The 21,714-nt window shown below is 67.3% G+C and overlaps 1 protein-coding gene across 1 annotated transcript in view; it reads left to right on the top strand.

The window, feature by feature from the left end:
• Positions 1–21,714, top strand: part of LOC138803781 (piezo-type mechanosensitive ion channel component 1-like) — a 58,901-nt gene that overhangs the window by 6,987 nt on the left and 30,200 nt on the right. The window contains exon 2 of the mRNA XM_069987864.1: positions 20,780–20,875. Coding sequence (XP_069843965.1) covers positions 20,780–20,875 — 96 coding nt within the window. The remainder of the gene's footprint in view (positions 1–20,779; positions 20,876–21,714) is intronic.

Raw genomic sequence — 21,714 nt, forward strand, 5'->3', positions numbered from 1 at the left:
GGAGCAGGTCTCGGGGACCTAGCTGGGCCTTGTGCCCTGCAGTCGTGCGGGTTCCACCTGCCCTTCCGGTCAGCCCGCTTCTGTGATCTCTGGTCAGGCTGGCGTGTGTGGTTTGGGCCCCATCCTACCCTGTGGTGGGAAGGGAATGTCTGCAGGGGCCAGGAGGTGAGGAGGCGGGTGCTGCTCTGGGTCGTGGAGGTCATGCCTGCCTGCCCGCCCCGCCCCGCCCCGCCCCATGGTTCCATACTGTGAAGGCCACTTCTATCCGGCCCTTATCAGTGGGTGCAGACCGTGCCTGTTAGGGGTGCGGGTGGCTAGCCGGTTCCAATCTTGGAGGGCCAGGACTGTGGGCCTGGGGACCCCCAGGGAGCTGTTGGAGGTCTGGGGCAGGGGCTGAGGCCCTGTTACGGGTGGCCGTGTCTGGGGGCTCAGCGGGCTGGCCTCTCCAGGCAGCAGCCATGTGGCCCCGACTCTGCCCTACACAGTCTCCTGCCTTGGTTTCCTTTTCCTAGAAAATGTGCAGATGGTCTGACTTCATCCTATGCCTTCCCAAGAACATACTTGGCCAGTGGACAAGCAGAGTTCCAGGCCACTCCTTGGGTGGCAAAGCTGGGTGACCTGGCGTGTTCCCCGGGCACCCGGTGTGGGTGGCGGCCTTCCTTTGGGCTTGCCACCCTGCTGGCGGTTGCTGGCCCAGCCTTTCCAGGCTTTGGTCCCTAATCTGGGGGGCTTCGGTGTGTGACCTCCGGACATGGCCGCTGCTGTCTGTGTCCTGCAGACGAGGCCAGGCCTTGCCAGGCTTGTACAGGACCTGCATGCAGGTGGGGCTTCCTGTGGATCCTCCCCCTCCCCCCTGCTTTTCCCTCTTGGCTTCACCCTGGCCCCACCCTGGGGCCACCCGCCTCTCCCTCTCCCACAGTCCCCACTCCGGCCCTGGGCAGCCCTTCACCCCGGGGTCAGCGTCTCCGGCCCCCCCTCCCCTGCAGGCTCCCCATGATGACCAGCTCCAGGCATGGAGCCAGGAGTTACTGAAAGGCTGGGGAGGGCTCCCCAGGTGACAGGGGACGTGGGCCTGGGCCGGGGCAGGTAATAGCTGCCTCCCGAGCTTGGGGCTCCTGGGCTGACAGGCTGTGTCACATTCCAGAGGAGGACGGGTGGGGGTGGGGGCTTCCAGGCTCCCTGGAGGCCGCCAGCGACCCACCTGCGCTGTGTGGGTGTCGCAGCGCGCGCCGAGCCCTGGGTGGGTGAGGCAGTGTGACTCAGCCGCCCCGCAGCGCCCGAGAAGCAGGCCCCCCATCCCAGCGGCTCCTCCATCTCCTCTGCCAGACTCGCGCTCACCCAGGCGCCACCCTGGGGCATCCCAGGTCACCTGACTGTCCACGGCCCCGGCGGTGTGAACGTACCCTGTCTGCAAGGTGCTGGCTGTCAGCGGCTGCGACCACACGTTAGCCTCGCCTCGAAGCCCCTCCGCCGTCCTCACCTGGGTGGAAGCCAGGCAGGACGGTGACCCCCGCGCTAGCTTCTCGTCACCTCCAGTCCTGTCTCTGCTGCCGGCCCCCGGGGCAGCTCGTCCGGCCTCCCTAAGCCCCGAGCCTTTCTTCTTTAAGGAGTGGGGCCGGTGCGGCCCCCTGTAGTGCAGGCCGGGCCCGGGGTGCAGGCTCCGAGCCGGTGCCTGGCAAGGCGCTGTCCAGTGCTGCAGCTGTTCTGGCGGCGGCGGAGGCTTTATCTGCGTTTTGGATGCTTCAGTTATAATGTTAGCGCCTGTCCTGCTTGGCTCCTGGGGACACAGCAGGTGACGAGAACAGAGGAGCCTTGCAAAACCAAACGAGACAGGAGGGGGCCTCCCTGCACCGCCAGCCTCCTGTCACGGGACTCAGGGGCTGTCCCGTGTTCAGAGCACGTGCGCATGCGTGTGCTGCCTGGTCCCCGGTGTGAGGATGTGGGGACCAGTCTACGGATCTGCACCTGGAGACCGCGGTGTCCTCCTGCGGCCGAGGTGGGGACAAAGGCAGCTGCCAGTTGAAAACACCAGTTTGGGGACTAGCTATGGCCTGAGGCCAGGCGGGGGCCGTGGTCCGGGGCTGCTGAGGAAGCCAGGGGCCTCTGGGGTCCGGAGTCCCCCCAGGAGGGCCGTGGCCCGGCGTGTGGGCGGGGCTGCACGCACACAGGAGGCCTTGCCCCACGAGATGGCACGCTGCTCTGGGTGCCCTGGGCCCTCGCGGCGAGCTCAGTCACAGCCACAGCCCCGAGAGGCGAGCCGGTTCCCACAGCCACAGTGGGACGTGGCACAGCCGGGGCCAGACACAGGCAGCGTGTGCTGGGCAGCGGGCGCAGCTGGCAGCGGCCTCGCAGGCGGGGGGACGTGTTGTAGGACCCCCGCAGAGTCCTGTGCCCTGAGGTTAGCGCGAGCCTTCACAGTCCCTCGCTGGTGAGGGGCCCGGGACCCCCAGCAGTCCACACCCCACCCTCCTCCCACGTCGGCCCCAGCAGGCGCAGTACATAGCCTCTCCTTTAGCTAGCCGCCCTCTTCTGGCCACCGTTGAGGGCACCGAAGCCCATCCCAGTGCCACCTGCCCCTTGGGGTGGTCTGGCCCACACCTGCTTTCCACAGGGCCGCCCTCTGGAAGCAAGCATGCTGTTCCTGGTTAGCCTGGTAGCCTGTCCAGCGTGCTGGGGGGCAGCCTGGCAGGGGGCGGGGGCTGGTCCTGATGCCTCTGGAGTCCACAGGCCGGAGCTCTGGGGCCATGGGCCAAGAGAAGACAGGGTTGGGGTCAGCCCCAGAGCCCCGTGGTCCTGCGTCCCTGTCCCTGCCGGGGCTTGGGCCGGCCCCGTGGGCCCTGTGGGTGTGGTTTCCCTGCAGTGCGGGCAGCTGTGCTGAGACAGACAGCCGGTGGCTAACGAGTGAGTAGCTGGCAGCCAGTCTCGTCTGGTGGCTTCGAAGGGGAGATGGAGGCCCAGAGGCCCCGTGGCGAGCAGGGGTGCGACTGGCCCCAGAGCTTGTGCTTTCCAGCCTGTGCTGCGTCCGGCCCAGGGTCCGAGCCTGGTGCAGACCCACAGTGTGGCCAGTGCTTGCCGTTCCCCTGTCCTGCCCAGGGTCAGAGCCGCTCCTCCGCAGCTGGCCGAGGTTTGGGGCTGGCGGGTGAGGCCCAGCCGTCCCTGCTGCTGGGGAGGGCCGGCCGCTGGGAGAAGGGAAGCGGCTGGGAGGGCTGCTGCCTCCACACGGGTCGGGGTGGGCTCGCCTGCGGTCCCGTGGCCCCTCAGGACCCCAGGGATGGCTGCCCCTGGCCTGCCAGCGGGAATTAGATTAGTTTTCCATGAAAACAGGATGTGGTGGGCGACAGGCCCGCCCAGCCGTCATTTTCTCACTCCTCTTTTTCCAGGAATTGAACATATAGCCTTTGGCCGGGATCGTCCCCGTCCCCACCCTGCGTCCCCATGCGCCGCAGTTCTCTGCTCTTAATGGCCACTTGATCCGCTCGTCCTCCAGGCCCGGCGAGCTCATTAGTTCCTTGGGAGCCACTGAGTCCCACGGGGACACCGACCTCGTGGCCGAGGATGGGCGGGAAATGGAGGAGGCTCTCAGCCTGGGCAGTGCTGGCCAGCCTAGGCGCTGAGCACCGTGTCCAGCAGAGCAGTAGCCCAGCCGGTGTCCACATGGCAGGCGCTGGGCCCGGGGAGCCCTTCCCCGGACGCCGCGCAGGCACAGGATGGAGGGTCTGTGGGCCTCACACCTCCACTTCTGGGGTCAGTTGTGCAGAATGGGGCCCAGGGCCAAGAGCAGCCCTGGCAGGGGGCAGAGGAGCCACGCAAGGGGAGGGGCGGCTGCGGGGCGGGGGGCAGTGAGGAGCCACGCGAGGGGAGGGGGGCAGTGAGGAGCCACGCGAGGGGCGGGGGGCAGTGAGGAGCCACGCGAGGAGGGGCGGCTGCGGGGCGGGGGGCAATGAGGAACCACGCGAGGGGAGGGGGGCAGTGAGGAGCCACGCGAGGGGCGGGGGGCAGTGAGGAGCCACGCGAGGGGAGGGGCGGCTGCGGGGTGGGGGGCAGTGAGGAGCCACGCGAGGAGGGGCGGCTGCAGGGCGGGGGGCAGTGAGGAGCCACGCGAGGAGGGGCGGCTGCGGGGCGGGGGGCAGTGAGGAGCCACGCGAGGGGAGGGGGGCAGTGAGGAGCCACGCGAGGGGAGGGGTGGCTGCGGGGCAGGGGGCAGTGAGGAGCCACGCGAGGGGAGGGGTGGCTGCGGGGCGGGGGGCAGTGAGGAGCCACGCGAGGAGGGGCGGCTGCGGGGCGGGGGGCAGTGAGGAGCCACGCGAGGGGAGGGGGGCAGTGAGGAGCCACGCGAGGAGGGGTGGCTGCGGGGCGGGGGGCAATGAGGAGCCACGCGAGGGGAGGGGGGCAGTGAGGAGCCACGCGAGGGGCAGGGGGCAGTGAGGAGCCACGCGAGGGGCAGGGGGCAATGAGGAGCCATGCGAGGGGAGGGGTGGCTGCGGGGCGGGGGGCAGTGAGGAGCCACGCGAGGAGGGGCGGCTGCGGGGCGGGGGGGCAGTGAGGAGCCACGCGAGGGGCAGGGGGCAATGAGGAGCCACGCGAGGGGAGGGGCGGCTGCGGGGCGGGGGGCAGTGAGGAGCCACGCGAGGGGCGGGGGGCAGTGAGGAGCCACGCAAGGGGCGGGGGGCAATGAGGAGCCACGCGAGGGGAGGGGCGGCTGCGGGGCGGGGCGGATTCTGGAGGCTGAGGGTGTGTCGGGGTGAGGCTTTGTCCTGTCAGCACTGGGTGCCATGAAGGACAGCTGGCGGGTGCTTGGAGTTTTCTCACTACCCGCTGTGAATCCTGGGTGGGACTGCGGGGCAGGGGCAGCCTGAGGGGCCAGGCCCACGTGGTGGCTGGGGCTCAGCTGGCGCAGCCCCTCCGGCTGTGCGGCCTGGGGACCAAGGGATCAGCTGTGTCGTTCCTCCGTGGAGCAGGAGAGCCGTGTGTCACTGCCGGTGATGGAGTGACCGGCTTGCCTCGCGGGGCGGGGCCTGTGCCCTGCTTGGGGACAGGCTGCACCGCTGAGGGTTTCTGGCACGGGAGGAGCGGGGGTTTCCAGGAAGTGGGGCCTGGGGCCAGCCCAGCGTGTCTCCATAGCTCCACGCTGACTGCGACCTGAGGCTGGCGCCTGGGGCTGGGGCTGCCGGGCCACCGAGGGGTGTGGGCCAGGGCAGCTTCTGGAGCTGTGCTCCCTCCCGAGGCTGCCCGTCCCATCCCCAGCCTGGCTGGGCCAGACGCTTGGCTGGCCCTGGAGGTTGGTGTGTTCTGTGGCTGCCGTGGTTCACAGCCACAGGCCTGGAATGTGACCCGCATGAAGTTCCAGGGCCCAGTCTGGAAGGGGTCGTCTGGGGAGGGAGGAGGCCTGGGAGGCATCCGAGGGCACAGCTGGGTGACGTGCAGGCAGGCAGGCAGGGAGCGTGCATGCGGTGCGCAGGTGCCCGGCCCCAGGCAGCGAGCGCCGCTCTGCTGCTCTGCACCTTGGGCCTGTGCAGATGAACACAGGACAGTGAGTGCTCTGTGAGCTGGCCAGAGTTTTCATGAAAGGAGGCTGGGCGGCCGGGGCCAGGGCCGGGGCCGGGGCCGTGGGCCGGGGCCGTGGGCCGGGGCCAGGGCCGGGGCCTGGGGCCGGGGCCGGGGCCTGGGGCCGGGGCCGTGCCGGGGCTGGGGCCGGGGCCGGGGCTGGGGCCGGGGCCGGGGCCGGGGCCTGGGGCCGGGGCCTGGGGCCGGGGCCGGGGGCTGGGGCTGGGGCTGGGGCTGGGGCTGGGGCTGGGGCCGGGGCCGGGGCCTGCGGCCTGGGGCCGGGGCTGGGCGGGGGGCTGTGGGCCGGGGCTGGGGCCGGGGCTGGGGCCGTGGGCCGGGGCCGGGGCTGGGGCTGGGGCCGTGGGCTGGGTCTCTTCCAGGCGGAGCTCACGGCAGCTGTTTGGACCTGTGGTGCTGGGTTATTGCTTGGTTACTTCACGAGCTTGTTGGAATTCCCCAGTGCGTGTAGGGGCCTGGGCTGCGTGTCCTCCCTGCCCTGTCCACAGCCATGGAGAGCTGTCCCCATCCGTCTGCCTATTTGTATCTGCATTCCTGTATCTACGGCTAGCTACTTCTATCTGTGTCTGTGTATTTATATCTACCTAGACCTGTAGCTATGTATCCACCTGCAGCTGTCTGTATCTCCTATCTTTGCCTCCCTGTATACATCTGCTTATCTCTTATCTTCTGAAGATGTCAGGGTGGCAGCAAGTAGGAAATGGAGTCACTGATCTTTGCTATTCATGTCTGGTCCCTCTTCCTCTGGGGTCCTGGGGCATCTACCCTAATCATGCCAACCTGTTTCAGTGTCCTAAAAACCCCTTGGTGCCGGTAGTAAGATTGGTGCCTGGTCAGCCTCTGGGCCCGGCAGCCCAGGCTTCACAGTGAACCCGGGAAATGAGGCTTGGGCCAGCCCACGGTGCCCACAGGGCCAAACGCAGACCCTACACCTCCAGCCTCAGCCCAGCGGCAGCCCCAACGCTGTATCCCAAATCGACGGCGGGAGGGCAAGGTTTCCGGGCCGGACGGGCAGGCCTGCGGTCTCCAGCTCTGTGAGCCACTCGCATGGGTACCTCCCGGGCCGTGTCCCCGCGTTTTACCACTGGGGAATCACGGATGGCAGAGGTGAGCCAGGGCCGGCGTGAGACACCTGACCAGTCGCCCTGGCCTCTGCGACCCTGCGGTAGCGCCCGGGCAGGCCCCGCAGGGGAGCCTGGCCGGTGCCACCGGTCCCTCACCCCCAGCCAGGGGTCAGCCGCCTCCTGGCAGCCAGTGGGAGGCCGCCAGACAGCATTCCTCCCAGGTGTGCGGGAGGGGCCTGGGCGGCCGGGCTCCGGGTCTGCTTGCACAAGCCAGGCTGGACGGCTGAGAAGGCTGAGTCACGGGGCGGGGGTCTGAGTCAGTGCGTAACTTCTGCCTTTGGCTGGGAGTGACGAAAGGGCTGTGTGGTGGCTGGAGCTGCCTGGGCTGGCTAGGCATTTGGAGTGGACGCTCTGCCCCGTGCGCACGGCCAGCCGGGGCACCGGCCTCTGACGCCCAAGGGCGGAGCCAGCCGCTTCCTCGGGCGAGCCGTGGGGGCCGTCTGTCCTTAGTGATGCCCACGTCCATCCTGGGGGCAGCGCGGGACTGAGCCAGGCCTCTGCTGTGGTCACTCAGTGCCGAGCCACACCCTGCCGTGCCGCCCGCCAGCCTCGCAGATAGTGGCAGGAAGATCTCCATGGCAGCTTACCATCTGTCTCTCCTCCATCCCTGGAGTGTGAGGCATTAGAACCTGTCCGCAAGCCGCCCTGGGAACGCCGCGGGGCCTGGGGTCCCCAGGGGAGGCCCCGCCTCGAGACCCTCAGCTCTGCGGCACGGGTGGTGCTCAATCCGGGCACAGGGACAAGGGGCAGCCGCCCACCTCGGGGACCCCGGCGGCACAGGGCTCAGCCTTCCCCTCCAGGGCCTCAGCACTTCGCTTTCTCTGCTGAGTCTCCCCAGGCCCCGATTCTTCCTGCCCCATGTCCAGCTCCTGCGTCCCCCAGGGGAGCCTTCCATCGGACACTCCTGTTGCGTTGCCTCCTGGTTCATTGGGCACCTGGGTGTGGGACTGGGCCCTGGCTCCCCGCCCCTCCCCCCAGCCCCTCCCCGTGCTGTTGACCCCTGACCCGATGGCTGCCCTCATGCGTGTACGTAGCCCTCTGCGCCTGCAGCCTCTGCACCTGTGGCTCATCCAGCCACAGATCAGAGTGTTTGCCGCGAGGCGCCAGAGGCTCACGTGTCATCCTACCCACCTGGAAGGCAGAGGTCTGGAGCATCTCAGTGTGAGACAGGCCCAGGCAGAAAAGGTTTCTAATAACTAGAAACGGCAGGGCTGGAGGTCTAGCAAGCTCGAGGCCCTAAGATCAAGCTCCAGAATCCCTAAAATTAAAGAGAAAAATGGATGAAAGAATTGACATAAAATCCTGGAAGCTCTCAAGAAGCAGACTTTCCATTTGCTGTGAGCAGAACGCTGTGTGTGCACCCCTGCCACAGCCCCGCTTCACGACCCCCGTCTGCCCTCGTGCCGGCCCGGCCTCCGCTGCCTGTGTGCCGCTCCCTTCCCCTGGCTCACACTCTGGTCAGCCTGGCCGGCTGCGTCTCAGCGCTCTGATGCGGTAAGCACCGTGGTGCAGCGTGTTTGCGTAGCACCTGCATGGCCAGCATAGGCCTATTGCCAGGCTCCCACCACTGACTCACACGCACAGGCCATGTGAGCTCCGCACAGCCCCACGCCGCTTTCCAGAAGAGAGAGCCTCCCGGATGGATGGTGGTGTCTGTGGGACCCTAGGACCAATCTCCTACAGACACCAAGTGGCAACTTCAGGGTTTTGTGTTTTGTTTTGTTGTGGTTGTTTAGTGGTACCGGAGTGTGAACTCTGAGCCTCACACGCTTGCTAGGCAGGTGTTCTGTCATTTGAGCAACATCTCTAGCCACTTTAGTTATTTTTCAAATAAGGCCTCACAGTTATGTCCAGACCAGCCTGGGCCACAATCCTGCTGTTTGCTTTCCTCTCAAGTAGCGAGGAGCACAAAGCCTGCAAGCCATGATTCTCCCTTTTTCTACTTCCCACGTGGCTAGGATTACAGCCTGAGCTACTTCCTGGCTGCGGTTGTTTTTTGAGACAGGCTGTATGTTGCCCAGTTTGTATTTGTTGCTTTGGGTGTGTGGCAGGTCTGGACCCACTCTGTGCCGTAGCTTAGTGCTCTTCCCACTGTGGAGAGCTCCTCACCACGGCTGGCAGATGCCTGAGGTCTGGGCTCTGCATCGTGTCTCTAGCTCCAGGGCCTGGCCCGGGCCAGGGCCGGCATCCCTGAGACAGACCCGGGGTGGAGAGGGTGGTGGCTTCCACCATCCTGACCCACGCAGCTGTGGGAGCTGGCGGTCAGTCCTGGTGGGCTCTGCTGTGTGAGGGGTCCAGGCTCACATGAAAGTCCGGGTGAGAGGCCGTGTCCTGGCGCAGGAGGACCCTGGCTGTCGGCTCCATCACATAGAGTTGGGAGGGCAGGCAGGGCCCAGGATCCCAGGGTGCCGCTCCAGATTTCTAGACTCTCTTTCTGCCCTGCCTAGGTGCCCTGGGCAGGGCTGTTCCTGGAGGAATCCTCCCCCCTCCCTCCGTCTACTGGGAATGCTGCTGTGGCCTGGCTCCAGGTCAGGAGAGAGGCTGTTTACCCACAGCGCAATGCCAGCCCTTCTGTGCTAATCAGTCAGGTCCATCCAAGAGTCCTCTGGAATGTGCTGGCCACTCTGTGGGGCCAGAGCCGGGAGGGGACACTGCCGCTGTGACCCAGGCCCCCTTTGCAGGAGTCACCGTGGGCGACTCTGGCTCGGCACATTCCTCCAAGAGTTTCCAGGAAGTCAGTGCCTTCCCAGTGAACGGGCTCTGAGCTCCTGGCCCCTCGGCCCAGGGCCCCCCAACACCATGCCTCGTCGCTCCTGGTCTCCACGGAAGGGGCATGGCCGGAACCTCCCCCCACCTGATGCGGACACAGGGCCGCAGGAGGGCAGGGTGTCCAACCCTTCCCCCCCCACCACTCACCTCTGGTCTTGGCCTTTGACCACAGGAGCCCGAGAGTCCCTTCCACACTGGGACCTGTGACTGAGCCCCTCGCTGTGCTGGCTTTGTCCGTCTGCCACCAAAGATCTCAGGGGGCTGGGGATCTGGAGGGTAGTGCCAATGGACTGGGCTGACCGGGGTGGAGGTGTGTGTGTGTGTGTGTGTGTGTGTGTGTGTGTGTGTGTGTGCAGGCACACACGTACATGTGTGTATATGACCTGGGTGGAGGCTCGAGGATGTGTGTGCACACGCGCGTGCACACGGGCGTGCATGTGTGTATACATGCAATGTGAGCAGGTTATCTCCTGAGCCTGTCTTAGCCCTGGGTCCCTTGCTGTGCCCGAGGGACTCTGTCCCTAGGTCTGAGCTGTTTTGTCAGTGGCCTGCCGTGTATAGGGTTAGTGATGGCCTCTCCTGGCCGGACCCCTGCCGAAGCCCAGATCCCAGAGTTCCAGAAGCCCGGGAGGGATGTTTGGCTCTGCAGAGGTGGCTCTGCTGGAGCCTTGTTGGGGCTGGGGCCTGCCCCTTCCCCGTGCCTTCCCCGGCCTGTGCTCACACCCCTCCCCGCCTGCTCACCTGCATCAGCTGGCAGATGGCAGCCCAGATAACCCTGGGATCCTCCTTCCCTCAGAGGCTGGGGGCCCGGGGCCCCGGGGCGGGCGGCCTGGGCCCCGCCCTGTGGGCTGTGGGAGATTGGATGGCTGGCATGGAATGCAGTCCAGCCGGCCCTCCATGCCAGGGTCTCCTGGGGGACCGTGTGGGGGGATGTGGAGGCCCTGCAGAGGCGTGGAGTTGCTGGGTGGATTTAGGGAGGGGCGGCCGGAGCGAGTTCCGGGAAGGCTCAGGCTTGGCTGGCCGTGGGGCAGCCCAGGTCTGTGGGAGGGGAGCGTCTCCCAGGTGGGTTGCTGGGACCCCCCTCCGCGGGCTCTGGTCTTTTCCGTGGCCTCTGGCACTCCTGCGGTGGGGACCCTCCCTCCCTCCATACCTGTGTCTGTCAGTCAAGTACAACTCCTGGCCACACGTGCCTCTGCTTCCCTTGGGAGGCCAGCAAAGGTGCCCCGTTGAGCGGGCACCAGTGACTCACACCTGCAGTCCCAGCTGCTCAGGAAGCTGAGATCTGAGGATCACGGTTCAAAGCTAGCCTGGGCAGGAAAGTCCAGGAGACTCATCTCCACACCAGAAAACCAGAAGTGGTGCTGTGGCTTAAAGTGGTAAAACCCTAGCCTCGAGCTGAAGAGCTCAGGGACAGTGCCCAGGCCTAGAGTTCAAGCCCCATGACCCCCCAAAAAGGTACTGCGTGAACTTGTCTCCTCTGCTGGGCTGCTGGCCCCGTCCCGTTGTGTCCGATGCACCCCTGGTTTCCCGCTTTCCTGGGGCTCACGTGTGCACCCCCGACCTGCTTCCCCTGCTAGCTGGTCACCTCAGAGAGCCACCTGGCTCTCCAGCTTTGGTCTGCCCATCTGTGAGATGGCAGCTGCGGACTTGCCCGGACGCAGGTGAGAATCTCAGGCTGTGGCCCCTGCAGACCCCAGCCTGAGCCCAGGCCGCCCGGCCTGTGCCCTGGCCGCCCGGCCTGTGCCCTGGCCGCCCGGCCTGTGCCCTGGCCGCCCGGCCTGTGCCCTGGCCGCCCGGCCTGCACCAGCGCATGCAGCAGGCCTGCTGAGCTGTCTGCAGCCAGCCCCCCTCCTGTCCTGCAAACCTCGTGGTCACCGTGGCGAGTATAGCTGCGAGGGGCGGCCCTGGGGCACAGTGGCGGGCTTGTGTAGGACTGCAGGCTGCCCTGCGTTCCCGTTCCTCCTGGAGGTCCCTGCCAGCGAAGTGTCCCTCAGGCCACCGCAGCCCCGCAAAGCCATCGCGCAGAGAGCAGGGCCACCAGTGACCTGCCCCGTGCAGGCGAGCCATAAAACCACCCTTCCCAGACACGGCAGTAATGAAACTCTGACACTGTGCTAATTAAACGCTCCAGAAGCTGCTCAGAGTTCCGGCTGCTTGGCCCCGCTCCAGGTAGGCAGCACTGTGTTCCTGCTCCTCTCCCGCCTCTCCGTGTCTCCCGCCTGGGTCCCCACTGCTCCCACAGACCCACGTGTCCCGAGTCTGGTCTCCCTCCCGTGGGTCCTGGATTTCCACCGGGTGAAAAGCTTGGGGTGTCTGGAGCTCGGCAGGCCCTGAGGCTTCATTTCTTGGGCTTCGTGCTTGGGCTTTCTCTGCTCCTTTGCTGGGGTGGTGCTGCAGACGGGCCTCCCTGCCTCCGGCCTGTGCCGGTGGGAGTGGCTGGCTGCCATCTGTGCCTAGGACTGTTTGAAGCCGGCCTTGGGGTTACCAAGGCCCAGAGGTCCTCGCTGGCCCGGGGCCAGGTTGGACTTGGGGTGACAGAAGAAGCAAGAACCTGGTCCTGGGGGGCTGTGCGCACAGGCAGATGACTGCGGGCTCGGTGCCCGCCCAGTCTTGGGGGCAAGGAGCAGACAGGAGCTCCGGAAGGAGGAGGTCTGCCTACGGCTGGCTGGTGCGAATGGGTCTGGCTAGGGCTGGTCAGACAGGGACCTCCAGCCCCTTCCCCGCCAGCACCGCCTGACTGCTCTAAGCCCCCCTCCTTTGCGCAGGAGCCATGGACGTCTGGCCACACCGCCTGGGCTGACCCTGAGCACAGGCCGGACGCACCTGCAGTGGCCGGCCCGTGTCCCCCCCTGCTCCAGCCTTCCTCTGCATGGGTGGACTGGCCACGCCCGCAAGTCGCCTCGCACGGCCTTCCGTGTCCGGGTTTGGGTTCTGTGCTCTGCCTTGCGGGGCGGGGAGCCCTGGGGATTGAAGCCCCAGGCCAGGCTGGCAGGGCAGCAGCAGCGCCCTGCGCTCCTCCCCTGCCGCCTCCTCCGCCCCGTCCCACCTCTGGCAGAAGCTCCACAGACGTGTTTATGGTTTCTGGCCCAAGCCAAATAAGGCAGAGGCAACTGGGAGTTGGAGTGGGCTGAGGGCAGCTGGGCAGGGACCAGGCCCCCAGCCCAGCAGCTGTGCGGCCTGGCCGCTGTCACCTGGCCAGACCTGGTACCCCCCGTCCCCACCGGCCCTTCACACGGTCAGCGGGCGCAGCAGGAGGCCTGCCTGGGCCGGGACCCTGGGGTCTAGGCCTCAGACACTGCCCGCTCCACCTTGCAGATGGCGCTTGGCCCCTCCCCCCTCGTGTGTGGAAGGTGGAGTCGGGTCAGGCCACTTGTCAACCACCCCAGTCATACTGAAAACATTTTTCCGTGGCAGAGGGTCAGCCTTAGGACCTCTGCTCCCTCTGCCGGCCCACACGCACCCAGGGGCATCACCCCATGCACCACATAGATTGTGGATTGGACATGCGGCTGCAGGTGTCGCCCAGAAAACATCAGATGTGTTTGGCTGTCTGCAGCTGTGTGGCTGGACAGACTGCGTGAGTCACCCCTACCCCTGTGCTGCGCCCAGCCCCGCACTGGCTGCGTGCTGCCCGTCCGGCAGGCTGTGGCTGCAGACGTTCTGTGAGGGGCAGTTGTGACTCTTGCTGTGGCCCTGCGAACAGCCCAGACTTGATTCGTGGTTGGTAAGGGGTGGCAGCGTGAGACAGCCACCAAGTCCTGCAGAGTGCGTTCCCGTGGCAGTGACGCCCACCAAGGGTACAGAGGCCATTTCCACGTTGGCGGCCCTGTGACATGGGCTGTTCCAGGTGCCCCCGTGTCTCGTGGCCCTGTGACGTGGACTGTTGCAGGTGCCCTGTGTCTCGTGGCCCTGTGACGTGGACTGTTCCAGGTGCCCCCGTGTCTCGTGGCCCTGTGACGTGGACTGTTCAGGTGCCCTGTGTCTCGTGGCCCTGTGACGTGGACTGTTCAGGTGCCCCGTGTCTCGTGGCCCTGTGACATGGACTGTTCCAGGTGCCCCTGTGTCTCGTGGCTCTGGCGTCGGCTGTTCCAGGTGCCCTGTGTCTCGTGGCACTGTGACATGGACTGTTCCAGGTGCCCCGTGTCTCGTGGCCCTGTGACGTGGACTGTTCAGGTACCCCCGTGTCTCCTGGCCTGTGACATGGACTGTTCCAGGTGCCCCGTGTCTCGTGGCCCTGTGACGTGGACTGTTCCAGGTGCCCCTGTGTCTCGTGGCTCTGGCGTGGGCTGTTCCAGGTGCCCCTGTGTCTCGTGGCCCTGTGACGTGGACTGTTCCAGGTGCCCCCATGTCTTGGGGCCCTGTTCCAGGGAGCCCCCTTGGTCTGCTGTCTCGTGGCTCTGTCTTGTGGGTCTGTGGTGTCTCTCCAGGATACAGGGAGTGGTGGGGGCTGGGCCTTGTCAAGCACAAACTGGCACAGGCTGGAGGGGAGCAGCGGGGTGTGAGCCACTGTCGGGGGGAGCGGCCGCGGGCCCAGCCGAGGGGCGAGCAGCAGCAGCAGCGTGGGAGAGGCTGGGCCACCGGCGCCAGGGTGAGGACGCCGCTTCCTGGAAAGCAGAAGCGTCACAGGAGGCCGGCCGTGGGGGCACTGAGGAGATTCTTTGCTCCGGGACCATTGTGCCTCCGTGGCTCTTCCTCTGTAGCCACTGCATGGCGGCCTGGGAGACGGAGGGGCCCTGGGAACCCCTTCCTGGACCCGGCCAGTCTGTCCCTCGCCTTCCTGCAGAAGAGACGTGGAAGTACGGGCGGCCAGGCTTTGGGCTTGCTCGGGGGGTGAAGGGCGGTGTGACTCCCCTTCTCCCTCCTCCGAGCACATGTGTCCTGCTCAGCCCGCCCCTCTCTGGTTACCCGCCCGACGCTGCCCCAGGACCCTGGCCACCGCCAATGAGGGGCGGCTTGTGAGGCATGGCACATGGGCCCCCCAGGCGCTCCCTCCTGGACTGCCGTGGCCTTTCCCCTGCGGTGGCCTTTCCCCTGCGGTGACCTTTCCCCTGCGGTGACCTTTCCCCTGCGGTGACCTTTCCCCTGTAGTGACCTCTCCCCTGCGGTACCTCTTTCCTGTTCCCCTGGCACTCAGGCAGCCTGGAGGCTGTGGGGTGGGGGTGGGGAATTTCACACCTCAGCCACCCAAGGTTCAGGGGTCTGGCATCTGAAGGTAGAAGTGACCCAGTGACACCGACCCCAGGGTGGCTGTGGGGTGCCCAGCCCCGTGCTGTCCCCTGGGGGGTGACGTCCGTGCTGACCTGGGTCAGCAGGCCTTTATCCTGAGGTCCGGAGGCCCACGCAGACCAGGGTGTCTGCTCTACCCCTTATCTTCCTCTCCCCCGTTAGTTCAGCCCAGTCCCCCCCACTGGCTGCTGCCTGGCACTTCGGCTGTCCATCAGTGTGGGTTTGGGGGGACACCCGGCAGCAGTGTCCTCTTCAGGCCCAGCCTGTGTCCTGAAGCCTGCACCTGGGCCAGCCAGGTCCTCCTTGAGGTTCAGGGAGTGTGAGCCTGTGTGGGGCCTGCCCCGTGTGTGGTGCCCTGTCCCCGTGGTGTCCTGTCCCCCGTGTGGGGCCCTGTCCCCCGTGTGGGGCCCTGTCCCCCGTGTGGGGCCCTGTCCCCATGGGGTCCTGTCCCCGTGGGGCCCTGTCCCCTGTGTGGGGCCCTGTCCCCGTGGTGCCCTGCCCGCCATCCTGCTCGGCTCACCCACATTGTAGAGGAGATTCCGGCCCCGAGCGGGAGTCTTGCCCAGGTTCCCGAGGGTCAGCACGTGTCCTCCTCCACCGAGGCCGGGGCCAGGCTGGTGGACGCAGGGTCCACATCTTCCTGGGACCTGGCTGTCCAGACTTCACAGCCCGTCTCCCTGCAGGTAACGGGAGTGGGCGGTGAGTGGGCCGTGCGTGTGGAGGAGCTGGGAGTGGTGTGGGGCTCTGTGACCTGGGGTGCTGGTCACCCCCTCCCCCCGTCCCGTCCAGTCCCTCCTCCCCCCGTCCAGTCCCTCCTCCCTCCATCCCGTCCAGACCCTCCTCCCCCCGTCCCGTCCAGTCACCTCCTCCCCCCCCCCGTCCCATCCCAGCCGCTGCTGGGCCATCTGGCTTCCAGGAGACTCACCCCAGTGGCCTCAGTTTCCCCAGTGGGAGCTGGACACCTGAGCGTGGTGCTCAGGTGGGAAGTGCGGGTCCGTGAAGGGTTAACGGTCCTGGCTGCGGGGCTCTTCCTGTCTCCACTGACCCCCATTGTTGCTAGTTCAGGAAAGGCATTTCCTGTGAGGTCACAGCCGGGTGCTGTCCAGGCAGGGCTGGGCTCTGTCCCCTCTGAACATCTTTGTGTCCCCACGTTGCCTCCAGCGGGCAGCGGGCAGCCTGCCTTCAGGGGCAAAGCATGGCTGCCTCTCTAGGCCTCCTGCACCTGACCTCTCTCCACTGGGCAAGGGCACAGCAAGGGCACCGTCAGCGTGCTTGGAACGAGCCGGGAGCTGAGGGGCGCTGGTGTGAGGCCGGGGGGCGCTGGCGTGGGGCCGGGGGGCGCTGGCGTGGGGCCGGGGGGCGCTGGCGTGGGGCCGGGGGGCGCTGGCGTGGGGCCGGGGGGCGCTGGCGTGGGCTCGGGGGGGCGCTGGCGTGGGGCCGGGGGGCGCTGGCGTGGGGCCGGGGGGCGCTGGCGTGGGCTCGGGGGGGCGCTGGCGTGGGGCCGGGGGGCGCTGGCGTGGGGCCGGGGGGCGCTGGCGTGGGGCCGGGGGGCGCTGGCGTGGGGCCGGGGGGCGCTGGCGTGGGGCCGGGGGGCGCTGGCGTGGGCTCGGGGGGGTGCTGGCGTGGGGCCGGGGGGCGCTGGCGTGGGGCCGGGGGGCGCTGGCGTGGGCTCGGGGGGGTGCTGGTGTGGGGCTGGGGGGAGCTGGCGTGGGCCCAGTGAGGGCTGATGTGGGCCGGGGGGGTGCTGGCATGGGGCCGGGGGGGGCGCTGGCGTGGGGCCGAGGGGGGTGCTGGCGTGGGCCGGGGGGGCTGGGGGGCGCCAGTGTGGGGCCGGGGGGCGCTGGTGTGGGGCTGAGGGGGGGGCGCTGGCATGGGGCCGTGATTCCTGGCTTTCCCCTCACAGGCCACAGCCTCATGTGAGCGTGGGGAAGGAGAGTCAGCACCACTTGTGGTTTTCTGGTGTTTTATTGGAGATAAGAGTCTCACGGACTTTCTTGCTCGGGCTGGCTTTGAACCTCGATCCTCAGATCTCAGCCTCCTGTATGATGAGATGACCGGCGTGAGCCACCAGTGCCTGGCAGTGTTTGCTGTTTGAACCCATTTTTCAATGCATGTCCCACCGGCATTAAACATGCTCACATTGTTTTGTGTCTGTCACCACCGTTTGCCTCTAGAACGTGTAAATTGTCATGAATTAGACCTCAGGCCCCTTTGCTGCCCTCCTGGCCTCCTGCCAGCCTGGGTGGTCCCTGTGGACGCCCCTCCTGTGTTTCCACCTTGGGTGTCCGTTCCATCCTTCCTCTGGCTAGGCCCTAGCACCGCGTCAGGAGAAAGCCAGGGTCCCCAGGGTGGGTGGTGGACACCGGTGGACAGATGGGTGAGCGTCCTCTGGCTGGAGGCTCTTGGGTTGGAGGGGAGGGGAGGCTGGCCTGGGGACAGAGCGGGGCTGGCGCTGGTAGAGGCAGCACCTGGCGGCTGAAGAGTGCAGTTCTGGGAAACAGGCGGGGCCGTGGAAGGGTTTGCCGCACTGCATCTCCCCCGCCCCTGGGCCGTGGAAGGGTTTGCCTATGTGCATCCCCCCCGCCCCTGGGCCGTGGAAGGGTTTGCCTATGTGCATCTCCCCCGCCCCTGGGCCGTGGAAGGGTTTGCCTATGTGCATCTCCCCCGCCCCTGGGCTGGTCACATTGATTTTCTTCTTTATGAAAATGTATAATTGTTGAAAAGTTCAGATTTAAGGGAGTCAAGCTGATAGAAGTGGAAAGAGGACACCGTGGCCCCAGGGGCCCCGGGGCAGAGATGGCCACGGTGTGGAGGGAGGGGAGCACTGTGCTGGCGGCAGGCGCCCTGGGCTCTGTGGCTGAGACCTCTGGGTCCCCGAGGGAGGAGGCTCCTGGGAGGAACTGTACGTTGGGGTGGCTTGGGATGGGGTGCAGGTCCTACCCGTGGCTGGTATTGCTGCACAGCGTCTTCTGCCTGGCGTGGGCACCGTTGCTCTCTTCCCTGGTCCCAGACTGGGTTTGGAAGCCCCTTTCCCTGTCAGTTCGCTCTGAGGGAGCCCACTCCTGTCCCTGAGCTCAGGACCGCCTGCCTCCGCCCTCCGGAATGGATGTGTTCCCAGAGGCCGGAGCCACAGCTGGGTGTGTGAGTTCTCACGGGTGGGGCTGAGAGTGGACACGGGTGGGCGGCTCAGGGGACGCACGCATTGCCTCTGCGGGGTGGGGATCGGCCTGCGGTGCGGCTGTCCCAGAGGCTCCTCCAGCCCCGGGTGGGGATCGGCCTGTGGTTGGGATGTCCTGGAGGCTCCTCCAGCCCCGGGTGGGGATCGGCCTGTGGTGCGGCTGTCCCAGAGGCTCCTCCAGCCCCGGGTGGGGATCAGCCTGTGGTTGGGATGTCCTGGAGGCTCCTCCAGCCCCGGGTGGGGATCGGCCTGCGGTGTGGCTGTCCCAGAGGCTCCTCCAGCCCTGGTCTGTGTGGACCAGGTCCGTGTGCTCCACTCCTAGGGGAAACAGTTGTCCAGGCTTCCTAGGCGGTGTGACTGGTGCCCCTCAGCTGGCATGAAGGGCCTCTCTGTGCCCAGGAAAGGCCAAGGGGCTCAAGTACCCAGTGCTCTGATCTTAGTACCTCGCCCCCGGCAAACCTCGGTCGTGGGAGGAGACGGCTCAGCTGGCCTGGCGGGCAGGGTCCCCGGCTCTCCGCTCCAGGTGCCCTGGCCATGCTGGTGGACGTACTCAGGATGGCGTGGGCATCACATGGCATCAGAAGGTCCCCGTGGGCAGCCAGGCTGCATGCTGTGTGGCTCTGGTTGGTGACCTGGGGGAGGCAGGGCTGTATCCCCGAGAGCGGGTCGTCGGGGCAGGGAGGGCACCGCTCTGCCCAGTGGTGGCTCCTGTGCCTTAGCAGCATTCCTGGAGTCGGCCACCAGAACCGTGTGGGGGTGCATGGTCAGCGGGACTTCAGAATTGTGGGGAAGCCAGTGAGGAAGAAGGGTCACTGCTCAGCTCACTGTCCAGAGGTGACGCTGGGGCAGCGGAGTGCGCATCTGACCAGGGGCTGTGGTGTCTGATCACATGAGGAGGCCGGGGCTGTGGTGTGTGACCTCGTGGGGAGGCCGGGGCTGTGGTGTGTGCACGTCTGACCACGTGGGGAGCCCGGGGCTGTGGTGTGTGCGTGTCTGACCACATGGGGAGGCCGGGGCTGTGGTGTGTGATCATGTGGGGAGCCCGGGGCTGTGGTGTGTGACCACGTGGGGAGGCTGGGGCTGTGGTGTGTGCGTGTCTGACCACGTGGGGAGGCCGGGGCTGTGGTGTGTGCGTATCTGACCACGTGGGGAGGCCGGGGCTGTGGTGTGTGCGTGTCTGACCACGTGGGGAGGCCGGGGCTGTGGTGTGTGACCTCGTGGGGAGGCCGGGGCTGTGGTGTGTGCACGTCTGACCACGTGGGGAGCCCGGGGCTGTGGTGTGTGCGTGTCTGACCACATGGGGAGGCCGGGGCTGTGGTGTGTGATCATGTGGGGAGCCCGGGGCTGTGGTGTGTGACCACGTGGGGAGGCTGGGGCTGTGGTGTGTGCGTGTCTGACCACGTGGGGAGGCCGGGGCTGTGGTGTGTGCGTGTCTGACCACGTGGGGAGGCCGGGGCTGTGGTGTGTGACCACGTGGGGAGGCCGGGGCTGTGGTGTGTGCGTGTCTGACCACGTGGGGAGGCCGGGGCTGTGGTGTGTGCACGTCTGACCACGTGGGGAGCCCGGGGCTGTGGTGTGTGACCACGTGGGGAGGCCGGGGCTGTGGTGTGGTGACCTCATGGGGAGCCCGGGCTGTGGTGTGTGACCACGTGGGGAGGCGGGGCTGTGGTGTGTGCGTGTCTGACCACGTGGGGAGGCCGGGGCTGTGGTGTGTGACCACGTGGGGAGGCCGGGGCTGTGGCGTCTGACCACGTGGGGAGGCCGGGGCTGTGGCGTCTGACCTCATGGGGAGGCCGGGGCCGTGGTGTGTGACCACGTGGGGAGGCCGGGGCCGTGGTGTGTGACCTCGTGGGGAGGCTGGGGCTGTGGTGTGTGCGCGTCTGACCTCGTGGGGAGGCCGGGGCTGTGGTGTGGTGACCTCATGGGGAGCCCGGGCTGTGGTGTGTGACCACGTGGGGAGGCGGGGCTGTGGTGTGTGCGCGTCTGACCACGTGGGGAGGCCGGGGCTGTGGTGTGTGCGCGTCTGACCTCGTGGGGAGGCCGGGGCCGTGGTGTGTGACCACGTGGGGAGGCCGGGGCCGTGGTGTGTGACCTCGTGGGGAGGCTGGGGCTGTGGTGTGTGCGCGTCTGACCTCGTGGGGAGGCCGGGGCCGTGGTGTGTGACCACGTGGGGAGGCCGGGGCCGTGGTGTGTGACCTCGTGGGGAGGCCGGGGCTGTGGTGTGTGACCTCGTGGGGAGGCTGGGGCTGTGGTGTGTGCGCGTCTGACCTCGTGGGGAGGCCGGGGCTGTGGTGTGTGACCTCGTGGGGAGGCTGGGGCTGTGGTGTGTGCACGTCTGACCTCGTGGGGAGGCCGGGGCCGTGGTGTGTGACCTCGTGGGGAGGCTGGGGCTGTGGTGTGTGCGCGTCTGACCTCGTGGGGAGGCTGGGGCTGTGGTGTGTGACCTCGTGGGGAGGCCGGGGCTGTGGTGTGTGACCTCGTGGGGAGGCCGGGGCTGTGGTGTGTGCGCGTCTGACCTCGTGGGGAGGCCGGGGCTGTGGTGTGTGCGCGTCTGACCTCGTGGGGAGGCCGGGGCCGTGGTGTGTGACCTCGTGGGGAGGCTGGGGCTGTGGTGTGTGCGCGTCTGACCTCGTGGGGAGGCCGGGGCCGTGGTGTGTGCGCGTCTGACCTCGTGGGGAGGCCGGGCTGTGTGGGAGCGTGAGGAGCTGTCTCCGTGGAGGGGTGATGCGGCTGCACTGCGTGCTCCTGCCCCTGCATGCGCTAGCAGGGGTGTGGCTTGGCTGTGTGTGGCACGCAGGGACACGGCGGATGCAGGGGCCTTGGGGCCTTGGGGCCTCCCAGTGAGGAGGGCCCGGCAGCACCCCCGGGAGGGCCGACGGCCCGCTTGCCGTGCCACGCTAACTGCGTCTCTCCTCCCCAGCCGCCCTGCTGCGCGTCAACGTCCTCTCCCTGGTCTACCTGCTGGTGCTGCTGCTGCTGCCCTGGCTCCCGGGCCCCACGAGGCACAGTGTCCCAGGTAAGGTCCCGGGGGGGTGCCGCCTAGGCAGAGACCCGGGCAGCGGGGAGCCGGACCCGCCCGGGTAACCGGCCGACACGAGGACTCCGGAGTCTCGTTTCCTCATTGTGGACTGTGGCTGTTTCCGTCTGCTCTGCGGAGGGCTCGTCACCGGCGTTGGTGTGACAGGATAGAGGCTGTGGGCGACTCCCCGCCTGTCACGGGAGCCTCTGGAAGCCAGGACAGCCCACACAGGAGCTTCCCAGCCTACCCCGTTCCGCAGCTGAACTGGGATGCCCTCCCCCACACGACTGTGGCCACGGCGGTCTCAGCCCGAGGGGCTCCGGCCGACTCACCCAGCCAGCAGCCCAGGCTGCCCGTGCGCCCTGCTTCCCTGGTGTCCCGAGGGGCCAGCCTGGGCTCTAGCCAGCGGTGAGCTGGGCAGGGATGTCTCTTCTGTCCTCCACATGAGCGAGGGTCGGTTCTGAGCCGTGCCTCCAGGGGACTGGGCAGTGCGGCCCCAGCGGGGCTGTGTCCCAGCTATTGCTGCTCCATGATAAGGAAGAGCGCAGCGCTGTGCCCTGGGCGCAGGCCTGGCCACGGCTGCCGGGGCCAGAGCTGAGGGCCCTCGGTCTCCAGTTCTTCTTGCCTGCACTGTGTGCGTCTAGTGTCCGTTTTACGCCTTACAGTGACAGCAAGTGGTCAGGAACCTGTCCCCAAAATGCCCACCCTTGGGTGGAGAGGCCTTAGCTAGCCGCGGGGCTTGGAGTGGGATGTGGCCCCCAGTTTACAGAGGGTTGTGGGGAAAGCACGCGTCACATCGAGAGACCCTGCCCAGGCGGAGCTGTCCAGGAGCGGCA

This window comes from Dipodomys merriami, unplaced genomic scaffold (genome assembly GCF_024711535.1).
Source record: "Dipodomys merriami isolate MVZ:Mamm:240054 unplaced genomic scaffold, mDipMer1.0.p SCAF_348, whole genome shotgun sequence".
Classification (NCBI taxonomy): Eukaryota; Metazoa; Chordata; class Mammalia; order Rodentia; family Heteromyidae; genus Dipodomys; species Dipodomys merriami.